The 12,549-nt window shown below is 40.4% G+C and overlaps 1 protein-coding gene across 1 annotated transcript in view; it reads right to left on the reverse strand.

Annotated features, from left to right (window-relative positions):
• XDH (xanthine dehydrogenase) overlaps positions 1 to 7,131 on the reverse strand; it is a 67,535-nt gene extending 60,404 nt beyond the window's left edge. The window contains exon 1 of the mRNA XM_053587318.1: positions 6,977 to 7,131. Within this exon, the coding sequence (XP_053443293.1) occupies positions 6,977 to 7,057 (81 nt within the window). The 5' untranslated portion in view covers positions 7,058 to 7,131. The remainder of the gene's footprint in view (positions 1 to 6,976) is intronic.
• Positions 7,132 to 12,549: the final 5,418 nt, after the last annotated feature.

A 12,549-nucleotide genomic window follows, 5' to 3' on the forward strand; every position in this document is an offset into this window, starting at 1 on the left:
TGGGGATTCATTGAGGGTACAATAAGTCAGGTTACATTGATTACAATTGTTAGGCAAAGTCCCTCTTGCAATCATGTCTTGCCCCCATAAAGTGTGACACACAACAGATTCATCCATCTTGTCTTCCTCATTGCTTGGCTGGGGCTGTTTCCCTTGGTTTCCCTTTTTGCCTTTACGGAAATAGCAGCCACTGCCAGTTACAGGAGGTATATCCCTGGGCCTACAGCAGTTTTTGGCTGTGCAGGCAGCACAAGCCCTGGTGAAAACTTGCCATACACCTGCTCTCTTACAGGAGTGGTTGGGTTCACTGCTAGGGGTCACCTTACAAAGTAGGAGGGCCCTCGATTTTCCAACTGCAGCAGAAGGGGGTACTTGCTTGTTTTTGAAAGAAAAATGTGACTTTTTTCTTCACAATTCTGGAGAAGTTGAGGATAACATCAGTGCCATTCTAGAGTCTGCCCTCAACTTCTAGGTGTGAGGGGAGACCTCTAGGCTCAGGTGGATGTCTGGTGATTCTCTTGGTCACTCTTCTACTTTGTAACCTAAGAATTCTAATATTAGGGTTGATCCTTATAAATTTCCTAACTAAATTTATTTCATCTCATCCTGAAATTCATAAGGATCCATCAAGCTACAAATGGTCCCAGTGCTTACCTCCTCTTCACATCTACAATAATCTGCCCAGGTCATATACTGAAGCCCCCTGGAGGAACCCCTAGAGAACTTACACATGCTCACTTTAAAAAGGAATTGCTGCCCCCACTCAGCAGGAAGCAGCCAGATCAGTTAATGCACCTACCCAACAATTTGGGCCTCTAGAATAGAGAGTGGGAAATGTTAGGTAGATAGGCTCTCTGGCTCTTCTAGGAACAAAGGTTCCCTGCTTTGGTGCTGTCTCAAGTAATTGCTTCCCCTGGGAGCAGGATAGAGCAGGCACTTCTTTTGGTGTTGCCCTACCCTCAATCCTATCTGAGTAATTGCTACACCAGAGGAAGGATAGAATGTGTTATCAATCTGAGAATTCTCCTTCCACCTCGAGGTGGGCTTTGGAAGAGGGAGCTCATACATGCAGATGGAACTGAGGATGCCTATTGATCATTTGGTAACATTCTACACCTTCTGAGAGCCCTCTCCCTAACCAATAAAAGGAAACAACCCAAGAGAGTCAGGGAGTAAGGAGTGGGTCTGTCACTTTCTCTCTTTCTCCCTGCTCCTAGAGACAGACTCGTTCCATTTTATAATAAAGAGAGACTTATATGAGATGGTTTCCTGCCTGAGGTCACTCCATCTTATTGGGCCGGCTCGTGATTTTTCCCTTTTAAGGAGCCAGAGAACCAGGGTAATAGAACCAAGAGGCTGGCCTTGACACTTTGATGTATCTTGTCATTCTTCAGCCAAAAAAGAGCACACCAAGAACCAAGGGCAGATGGCCACCTTGACAGGCCCACTACAGACCATCCATGAGACAGTGGGAGCTGGTTTGGAGGTGTTTAACTCATTCCCCAAAAGGCCGACTAGATGGGTGATGGGACCTCCAATAGACAGCCTGTGTGGAGACTGAAGGGGAACTGGCCTGAGAAAAGTGTGTCACTCACATCATGGGATGTCCAATCAAATGTTCCTGTGGTGGCCCCTGAAGGTCCTTAAAAGCCATCACAAGAGGGTCAGCTCTAAACACCTGAAAGGCCCAGAACACCAGCTCATCTTACAATAGCACCAATTACATGAGAGCTTCTTTGCTACCCTCACCACACTGAACTGAACTGAGATTGTGTTTGGCAACTTAAAAATAACCATCAGATTTTGTTTTTTACCAATAATAATCAAAAAGTTAATAAAATTACCAGAATTTTCCCTTTGAATAAAGTCTAAAAGAAAGTGGCAGATAAAATTAATTTTCTGATATGATTACACCTTATGAGTCCAGCTTGTTCAATATCCTGGTTATAAATCACAGAAGAAATCATAAATGCACAAGATAATAATCCTTACCACCTTTCACATAGATGGCAGTAAGCGCCTCCCAGCTCACTGTCTTACCCCACATTGTTCCTTCTTTCTGGGCTGTGATTCTGCTCCTATCATATCAGTTCCCTGCTCAGTACCTTCAATGACCTCCTACATATTTAAGGTAGCATCCAAGCTCCTTGGTCTGTCTTTCAAGGCCTTTTTCAATATGGCTTGATTTTCAGCCCTTCTCCCTCCTAATTCTCTGCCAAACTGGTCATCTTATTGCATGGGAAATACACCATCTATCTTCCCATTCCTCCACCTTTGACTGTGCCATCTCTCTTCTACCTGCATCGTGACTTATCTGAAGACCTCAAACACTTCCCGAATAAAGGCTTTCCACATCACCCCAGCCACAAGCAGTCCTTGAATTCCTGCAGAGAATGGCCACACCATTCTGGTGGTGTAGCTTCAGGGCTTGCCACAGCATACTCCACAGAGCGCTCTCTCAGCAAGCTCCCCATGGGTATTCCAAGGGAAAAACACTTTGTGAGAAAGTGGGTTTAGGAAATGTGTTAAGCAGATTGCTCTGGTAAAACCTGATCATTAAAAGAAATAATGGCCACAGCAGGTTATAACCAATTAAATGAAATGAAAATCTATAGGTCCAAACTAATAATTAACCAATAAGGAAACAAATAAATGGGACATGAGAAAAAAGCTTCTCCTGATGGAAAAATGCCAACTAATGAATACGATCGGCCACCTCATAATAATTGGCACAGTAATTGCTCCAGTTATGAACCATCAGTGTATGCACAAACTAGTTAAGTGAAAGTTTGGTGAACAAGACATTGTATCGTCTCAAAGTATCTTCTTACAGATTACATATTAATTATAAAGGTAAAAAGAGTTCTCTTACAGTAAAGGAAGCTAGTGGATACTCCTTTAGCCGAGAGATCAAAGTTCACATCCTGCGCCTCCTGCATGCACTGAGAGAAACACATCACTATGATATTCCTGCCAGGAATTTAGGCTCTGTCTAATTGTAAGAAAGCCTGAGATGGACTCAAAATGAGAAACATTTTCTCCAGAAACACGAGTGACACGAAAGACTCAGGAAAGCAGACGAGCTGTTCCAGGTCGCTGGAGACTGAGGAGACGTGAGCACTAACTACAGGGCATGATCCTCAATTCCAGGTGGGGGTGGGATATAAATGCCACTATTGGGGAAATTGGAATAATTTTGCATGAAGTCTGTACATAGTAGTATTATATCAAAGCCCAATTTTCTGATTTTTATAAATAGACTGTGGTTCTGTAAGAATATCTGTAATCTTAGGATAAAAATAAATCTGAAGCGTACCCTAAAATGGTTCAGAATGAAAATTTTGATACTACACATTTATTTATATTAATTGAATACACGAATATATAGAACTATTTATGTACTTATAATACAAAGAATTGTGTATTCTATGTGTGTGTGTGTGTGTGTGTGTGTGTGTGTCCCCAGAGAGATAAAGCAAATGCTGCAAAATGTTACACGTAATAGTTGGCAGATGAGTGAGTAAAATGTGCTTACTACTATGTATTTTGTTGTATTCTTCTTGAAACTTTTCTGTAATTTTAAAATAAAAAGTTTATAAAAAAATATTTCTTTAGTATAGAATCCCTCAGAACTTTTAATATTCATCCATTTGTTCCCTCCACATTAATTGGCCACCTAAGATGTACCAATCATTGTGATAAGTGGTTTAAGAATATCCAAGAAGAGTACCACATTGGGTTAATTTTCTGTGAGGTACATCTTGGAATACATTTCTTTGTCTGATCATAATTCACTTTGCCAACTAGTCCCTGGGCTCCAGAACAGCAACCGTCTGACATATCTCATAGTCTTAGGCCTTGAAAGGAGCTTGTTAAATATTGACTACTGAGTAAAGGAGGGAGAGAGGAAGTGAAAGTCACTATAAGGTTCTGTGAAGCTGACACTTGGTCCTTGTGGCGATCACTCCCAGACACCCTCAGCTACACCCTACCTGCCAAATCCTCCCAGATTCCAGTACCCCAATCTCCACTAAAGAGAGTAACTACTCCAAAATGCTACGATGTTGCCCTCCTGAAGGACCATCACTTGTAAGTATTATAAAATTCTGGGCAGCTCTTTGCCTTTGACTCTGACTCTAGAACAGAAGAAGATGCGAAAACAATAGTCGCCCAGGCCCATCCCACCACAGAAGGCCCTGAAGCTATTTGATTGTTTGCATCTAACAACCTCTGCAGGATCCCAGCTAGTGGAGACAGTGTCCTGGACAGTAATAAAAACAAAAGAAAGTAGGAGGTTCACATTTCATAATGAGTCACCAAGCTCTGACAGCATCTTTGGTAACTTCATTGCACAATATCCTATAACAAAAGGACATCTTGGGAATAGAAGTGGGAAACAAACTTACTCATAGCTGCCATTATTTGCCCATGAATTCCTTTGCTTGGCCTTGTTTTTATAGCACTGCTTTCACAACATCACTCCTTACATTGTCTCTCCACCTTTCTGGTAGTTTCTCAAGAGGACATATCTTTATAAATTAAAGACATGGCTATTCAGCATGGAAACTGGCATTAGTGGAAGCTTCCAGAGATAATAGGGTTTGATGTGATAATACCATGTAAAGATTTAAAATTACTTTCCCAAAGTGAAAATAAAATACTAGGGAAAACAAATTTCACTAAGACAGATTGGCCTTGAAATACTCCTTTCTGGATCCAGTGCATAATAGGTCCTAAAAAAAAGCAAGCCCTTATACTTTCACAGGGTGGATTTATGGCTTAATAAATAACAAACCCTTAGAGTAAGATATGGCTTTGGATGTCACTGAATTCAGCTGCTTACATACTGTAAAAATTACTTATAAAAATTCCAGAGAAGATGTCTTTGCGTAAGAAGCCCTTCTTGAAAGCCAGTTCAACAACTCCATATTAAGTCTCCACAATGAAATTGCAAAATGCTAAGAAGTTGTTTGAAATCTTGGGTGCAGAAGTCTTAATATCACCAACTTGGGAGTCTTGCCCCATCCCTTGGTTTGGTGCCAAAGCCAACTCTGAGAAGGAAGCGGCCTAGAGAGACAACTCTGAACTCAGAAGAACATGGTTGACTCCATTTCTCGGTGCCTCCCACTGGCACCACCCAAACTGAATGCATCAGTCTCTGGAGCACTGGTTTGAAAAGCTTAGGAAATTCCCTGGTCGGTCACCCAATTACACCCTGACAATTTAAGTCCTAGGAATCCTGCAAAGTACATTTTAATTCTGGAAAATTATCTCAAAAGTCCCTTAGTTTCTCAACTCAGTGCAAAAGTGCCAATAGAGCAAGATAAAAAGAAATTGCACATTCATCACACACAGTCCACGGGGCCAGTTACAATGTGCAGCTACGCTAGTCTTTGACTCATTCCCAGGCAGGAATCTGAGTGGGTCTGAGCACCTCGACAATGGTGTGGGGAAGGTGAATGGAGACTGAAGACACTGCAATGGGCTTGTCTGCCTTTCCCTGCACCTGCATTCACATTGGTAAAGATTCTCACCCTTGGCACCCCGAGGACTGGTTCAGTGCCACCTTCCCTAGATCCCTGTACACCAGTGCAGTCCATCTAAGTGAGTAAGAGATTTGCAACACTTGTATGTAGAACTAACACGGGAGAGGAGGTGAACGTGCCCTTTATGAAAAAAGTTGCGAAGGTTTGCCACAAGGTGTCAGTGTATGTCCCCGCATGGTGAATCAGGACTGGGTGTTACACCTGTGTATATATACACAATAAACAAGAATCCCTTTTCAGTGCTGGAGGTACAATTTGTTTAATGACATGTAGAGAGTTCTAATTTGTTTCATGCATTTTTTTTTTTTTGCAAATTTGACTCCACAAAACATTGACTTTGGGGGTATTGCGCATATACATAAAAACATTGAAACTTCCTCAATAAATGAAGAGGGTTTTTTTTTTCCCCCCACATCTACATTTGTGAAAGATATAATTTCTTGAGATCTCAGCTCTTTGGGCAACTGCTTGTATAGTGATGACCCACAGCAGTTGTTGATCAATCTTGTCAAAAGACTTAGGTTGCCTGTCATAGTATTTCAGATGATAGAAGTTTATAAACCTGAGTGCACAATTACCAAGCACTGTGATATGCTTTTATACATTTGGCTTTTTTAAATTTAATTTAATTTTATCATTATTATTATTTTTTTTTTTTTGCAGTTTTTGGCCGGGGCTGGGCTTGAACCCTCCACCTCTGGCATATGGGACAGCGCCCTACTCCTTTGAGCTACAGGTGCCGCCCATACATTTGGCTTTTTTACCTATTTTTTTCACAAACATGGGTCAGCTGCTCATAGCTATTATAATTACAGTAGTATATCTGAGTGTTTATGTTTACAAAACATCTGTTTATTTTTGCTTATTTTATTGTATAAAGTAGCCTATAAAGTGCTCTGTTGTATGTGTGTATGTTTCTCAGATCAATATGCTTTAAAATCTAAATCTAAAATCGTTTAAAGAATAAAGAAAAACAGAATCCAGGGCTATGTACCTCTTATGCCCTGATAAATGTATTAGTAAGAAAGCAAGTTCCTATCCACCTCTCAGTATTAGGATATATTTGATGAAACACAGAAATAGAGGTGTAGTGGATGACTGCCAGTCTCCCCTAGAACTCTGTCCCCTGCTCTCGTTCTGGGTTAGTGTTTCTGCTACTGCAGAGGGTGACAGTGAGCTCACAGATGCTTCTCTTCTTGCCTCCCTCCCCTCACTCCTTTACCCCTTGAGAATCTTGCCTATGCTCTAGCCCTGAGAAGGTCTTCTTCCCTAAGTTTACCAAAATGCAGCAACACCTTTGAAGGGAGAGAAAAAGAAGAGAACAAGTTAAAAGGGAGCAGGAAAAAGAAACAGGCATGTCTCTTCCACAGGATACATATCCCCACTCAGCAGCAGGGACTCAAGCCAGACGTTTGCTTACTCTTGCTTACCTTTCTGCCATTCACAAAGAAAACCAGCTCGTCAGTTGTCATCGTCCCTGGTTGGGGGTCCCTGAACTCCGGGTATCTCATTCATAAGAGACACTGGCAATTGCTGTTCACCGCTCTGCAACCTGAAAGTTATGCCTCCCAGTAAAGTGAAATTAAGTCAGCCAATGGGAGGGAAGCAGCTTAGAGCTTCCGGGTACAGAGAGTTCTTGGCAAAAGTTACTGGTTTACATAATCAAGGAAACCACAAACGATCATACACAGCAAATCACACTCTCCACACTGGTGTCAAAGAGCACAAGGAAAATACCTCCAGATGTTGGTATGTCTGGTGCCATGTTGCAGAGTGGCCCCGAGTCTTGGGCACTGCACTCACAGAACCTGCCTCATCTCCTACTTGCTGGAAGACCCAAAGGGGGAATGACTATTGTCAGAGTTATTGCTAAGAGAGCTGATTCACAGCCTCCGCGCCCACACTTGTCATCCTGTCATTCAGATTTACAGCAGCACAGACTCAGCACATCCATGCAAGGCCCTTTCTCTCCTGGTGAAGGATAGAAGTCACAGGACATGTAGCCCACTGAACCTGCCTCGAATCCTGGCATTTGACCTCAGCCTGTTACTTACCATCTTCAGAACTCAATTGTTTCCATCTTTTAAAGGGGCATAGTGTGACATAAATGATATTTTAGAAGTGCTTTGTAACTCTGAAAAGAACCAAAATATCACTGTTGAAAAAGTTTTCTCAACAACACAACTATAATCCTGATAGCAATCCATTTTTGATTTTTTCTTTTCTTTTTTTTTTCAGAAAAATGTAACTGACGAGTTGCCAGATTGACTCATGAAAGTATTTCAAAATACCATGTAATTATAAACTGTTTTTCAAGTTTTCATATTACTTTTGACGTTGCTAGTTTTCAAGTTTTTATATTACATCTTAATTGATGTATGTTTTAGGATTCAAAGTTTTTATTCAAAAACAGCTCCCTCCCAACCCTTTAGAGAAGCACACACAATCCCAGCAATCACTGGGATCTTTTTCAGCACAGTAATGACCCCCACTCAGCCAATCTCCCTGCAGTAGGGCACCTCCCATATACTCCTGGCAAACTACCTGGAGGGAAAAAGGGAGTGTTAGGCAGATGTGCTTGGTAGAGCAACAGCTTAGAGAAACGAGGACTGCCAGGAGAACCACATAGTCAACACAGTGCCCCTCTCCCACCACAGTATTAATTTAACCAGGAGATGAAATGTCATTTGTAAAGCAAATAATCATCCCATTTTGCCCTGGACCATCCTGGTTTTAGCACTGAACCCCTAGCAAAAGCCTCAGAGATCTTGGTAAATCCCTTGGAAGAGTGGAAAGTGGGATGGTTGGTAACTATAAAGCAGTGATTTTTTTGTCTGGGGGGTGATTTCCCCACCCCAGGGGCCTCTTGGTAATGCCTGGTAATATGTCTTATTGTCAAAACTGGAGAGAGAAGCTACTGGCACATAGTGGATGGAGGCTACAGTTGCTAGCAAACCTCCTAAGGAGCATAGGCAGTCCCCACAACATTATCCAGCCCATAGCATCGATAGAACCACAGTTAAGAAATCCTCCTCTAAAAGAAGGAAGAAGCTGGGAGAGGGATAGGGGCTGAGTTTTCTAATAAGTCAGTTCTCCCTGACCCTGACAGCTCTGTTATTGAGAGGCTTTTCCTCTACACATACCCACTGATCCACCTAGCTTAAGAAGCCCTACTCATCAAGCCTGGGCAATCCCTAAACAATGACCCAGGGAACTCTCAAGGAAAAGGCAAGTGCTGACAAAAGTGCTGAGGCTTTAGAATTAGGTAGCCTGTCTTGAATATTAACTCCACCCCTTCTATGTGATTGTGGCCTCAATATTCTCATTTACAAAATGGAGTATCAACTTTGCAAGAACCAACTCTTATGAGAATGAAATGAGACATAGGTCAGCAAATGATAAGTGTTTTCTTTTTATGTAGGGTGTACATTAATGCAATCATGGGGTACAATGTGCTGGTTTTATATACAATTTGAAATATTTTTATCAAACTGGTTAACATAGCCTTCATGGCATTTTCTTAGTTATTCTGTTTAGACATTTATATTCTACATCTAGTAAATTTCACATGTACCCTTGTAAGATGCACCATAGGTGTGGTCCCACCAATTACTCTCCCTCCACCCATCCTCCGCTCTCCCCTCTCCTCCCTCTCTCCTTTCCCCTTCTTCTTGGCCTATAATTGGGTTATAACTTTCATAAGAGGACTGAGTACATTGAATACATTTTCTTCCATTCTTGAGATACTTTGCTAAGAAGAAAATGTTCCAGCTCCATCCATGTAAACATGAAAGAGGTAAAGTCTCCATCTTTCTTTAAGGCTGCACAATATTCCATAGTGTATATATACCTGAATTTATTAATCCATTCATGGCTCGATGGGCACTTGGGCTTCTTCCATGACTTAGCAATTATGAATTGGGCTGCAATAACCATTCTGGTACAAATATCTTTGTTATAATGTGATTTTTTTGATCTTCTGGATAGATACCTAGTAAAAGAACTGTAGGATCGAATGGCAAATCTATTTTTAGATCCCTAAGTGTTCTCCAAACATCTTTCCAAAAGGAACGTATTAGTTTGCATTCCTACCAACAGTGTAGAAGTATTCCCTTTTCTCCACATTCACACCAACATCTCTGGTTTGGGGATGTTGTGAGTGGGCTAATCTTACTGGAGTTAGATGATATTTCAAAGGAGTTCTGATTTGCATTTCTCTGATGATTAAGGATGATAAGCATTTTTTCATATGTCTATAGGCTGTGTGCCTGCCTTCTTCAGAGAAGTTTCTCTTCAAGTCCCTTGCCCACCCTGAGATGGGATCACTTGTTCTTTTCTTGCTAATATGTTTGAGTTCTCTGTGGATTCTGGTTATTAAACCTTTATTGGAGACATAACCTGCAAATATCTCCTCCCATTCTGAGGGCTATCATCTTTCTTAACTTACTGTGTGCGTGGCTGTGGAGAAGCTTTCTAGTTTGATCAGGTCCCAGTAATGTATTTTTGGTGTTGCTTCAATTACCCAGCAGGTCCTCCTCATAAAATATTCACCCAGGCCAATTTCTTCAAGTGTTTTCCCTGCACTTTCTTCTAGTATTTTTATAGTTTCATGTCTTAAGTTTAAATCTTTAATCGAGTGAGAGTCTATCTTAGTTAATGATGAAAGATGTGGGTCCAGTTTCAGTCTTCTACAGGTTGTCAGCCAGTTCACCCAGCACCATTTGTTAAATAGGGAATCTTTTCCCCACTGAATGTTTTTAATTGCCTTGTCAAAGATCAAATAACAGTAAGTAGCTGGGTTCATCTCTTGGTTCTCTATTTTGTTCCAGACATCTACCTGTCTGTTTTTGTGCCAGTACCATGCTGTTTTGATCACTATCGATGTATAGTATAGTCTGAGGTCTGGTAGCGTAATTTCTCCTGCTTCGTTTTTATTTCTGAGTAATGTCTTGGCTATTCAAGGTTTTTTTCTGATTTCATATAAAACGAAGTATTATTTTTTTGAGATCTTTAAAGTATGATTAAAGTGAGCTTTAATAGGGATTGCATTAAAATTGTATATTGCTTTGGGTAGTATGGACATTTTAACAATGTTGATTTTTCCCAACCATGAGCGTGGTATGGTTTTCCATTTGTTAACATCTTCAGCTATTTCATTTCTTAGATTTCATAGTTCTCTTTATAGAGATTTTTCACATCCTTTGTTAGGTAAACTCCCAAATATTTCATCTTCTTTGGCACTCCCGTGAACAGAATAGAGTCCTTGACTGTTTTTCAGCATGACTATTGTTGTTATATATAAAGGCTACTGATTTATGAGTGTAGATTTTATAACCTGAGATGTTGCTGTATTCCTTGATCACTTTAAAGAGTTTTGTCATAGAATTTCTGGTGTTTTCCAGATATATCATCATATCATCTGCGAAGAGTGAAAGTTTGATCTCCTCTGATCCTATGTGGATACACTTTATCACTTTTTCTTCCATTACAATATTAAAAAGCAGTGGAGACAATGGGCAACCTTGCCTGGTTCCTGATCTAAGTGGAAATGATTTCAATTTAACTCCGTTCAATACAATATTCGCTGTGGGTTTGCTGTAGATGGCCTCTATCAGTTTAAGAAATGTCCCTTCTGTACCCATTTTTTTTTCTTTTTCTTTTTTTTTTTTTTTGTAGAGACAGTCTCACTGTACTGCCCTCGGGTAGAGTGCCGTGGCATCACACGGCTCATAGCAACCTCTAACTCTTGGGCTTACGCAATTCTCTTGCCTCAGCCTTCTGAGCAGCTGGGACTGCAGGCGCCTGCCACAATGCCTGGCTATTTTTTTGTTGCAGTTTGGCCGGGGCTGGGTTTGAACCCACCACCCTCAGCATATGGGGCCAGCACCCTACTCACTGAGCCACAGGCGCCGCCCTACCCATTTTCTTAACTGTTCTTATCATGAAAGGATGCTGGATATTATCAAAAGCTTTTTCTGCAGCAATTGAGAGAATCATATAGTCTTTGTTTTTTATTTTGTTTATGTGCTGAATTATATTTATAGATTTACATCTATTGAACCAGCCTTGAGACCCTGGGATAAAACCCACTTGGTCATGGTATATAATTTGTTTAATGTGTTGCTGGATTCTGTTTGTTAGGATCTTGTTGAATATTTTTGCATCAATATTCATTAGTGATATTGGTCTATAATTTTCTTTTCTTGTTGGGTCTTTTCCTGGTTTGGGGATCAAGGTGATGTTTGCTTCATAGAATGTGTTGGGTAGTATTCCTTCTTTTTCTATATTTTGAAAAAGGTTGAGTAATATAGGTACTAGTTCCTCTTTAAAGGTTTGGTAGAATTCTGATGTGAAGCCATCTGGTCCTGTGCTTTTCTTTTTAGGGAGATTTTGTATGCTTGATACTATGTCAGAACTTGATATAGGCCTGTCAACATTTCCACTTAATTCTGGCTAAGTCTAGGAAGGTGGAGTGCTTCCAAGTATTGGTCTATTTCCATCAGATTTTCATATTTCTAAAAATAGAGTTTCTTGTAATATTCATTAAGGATTTTTTTAATTTCTGAGGAGTCTGTTGTTATTTTGTCTTTACCATTTCTGATTGATGAAATCAGAGATTTTACTCTTTTTTTCCTGGTTAGGTTAGCCAAAGGTTTATCTATTTTATTGACCTTTTCAAAAAACCAACTTTTTGATTGATTGATCTCTTATATTATCCTTTTGTTTTCAATTTCATTTATTTCTGCTCTAATTTTGGTTATTTCCTCTCTTCTGCTGGATTTGGGATTGGAACGTTCTTCCTTTTCCAGTTGTCTGAGGTGTCCCATTAAGTTGTTAACTTTGTCTCTTTCCATTCTCTTGAGGAAGGCTTGCAGTGCTATAAATTTTCCTCTTAGGATTGCCTTTGCAGTATCCCAGAGGTTCTGATAATTCATGTCTTCATTATCATTTTGTTCTAAAAATTTGGTAATTTCCTTCTTAATCTCCTCTATGACCCAGCTAT

This window comes from Nycticebus coucang, chromosome 4 (genome assembly GCF_027406575.1).
Source record: "Nycticebus coucang isolate mNycCou1 chromosome 4, mNycCou1.pri, whole genome shotgun sequence".
Taxonomy (NCBI): Eukaryota; Metazoa; Chordata; class Mammalia; order Primates; family Lorisidae; genus Nycticebus; species Nycticebus coucang.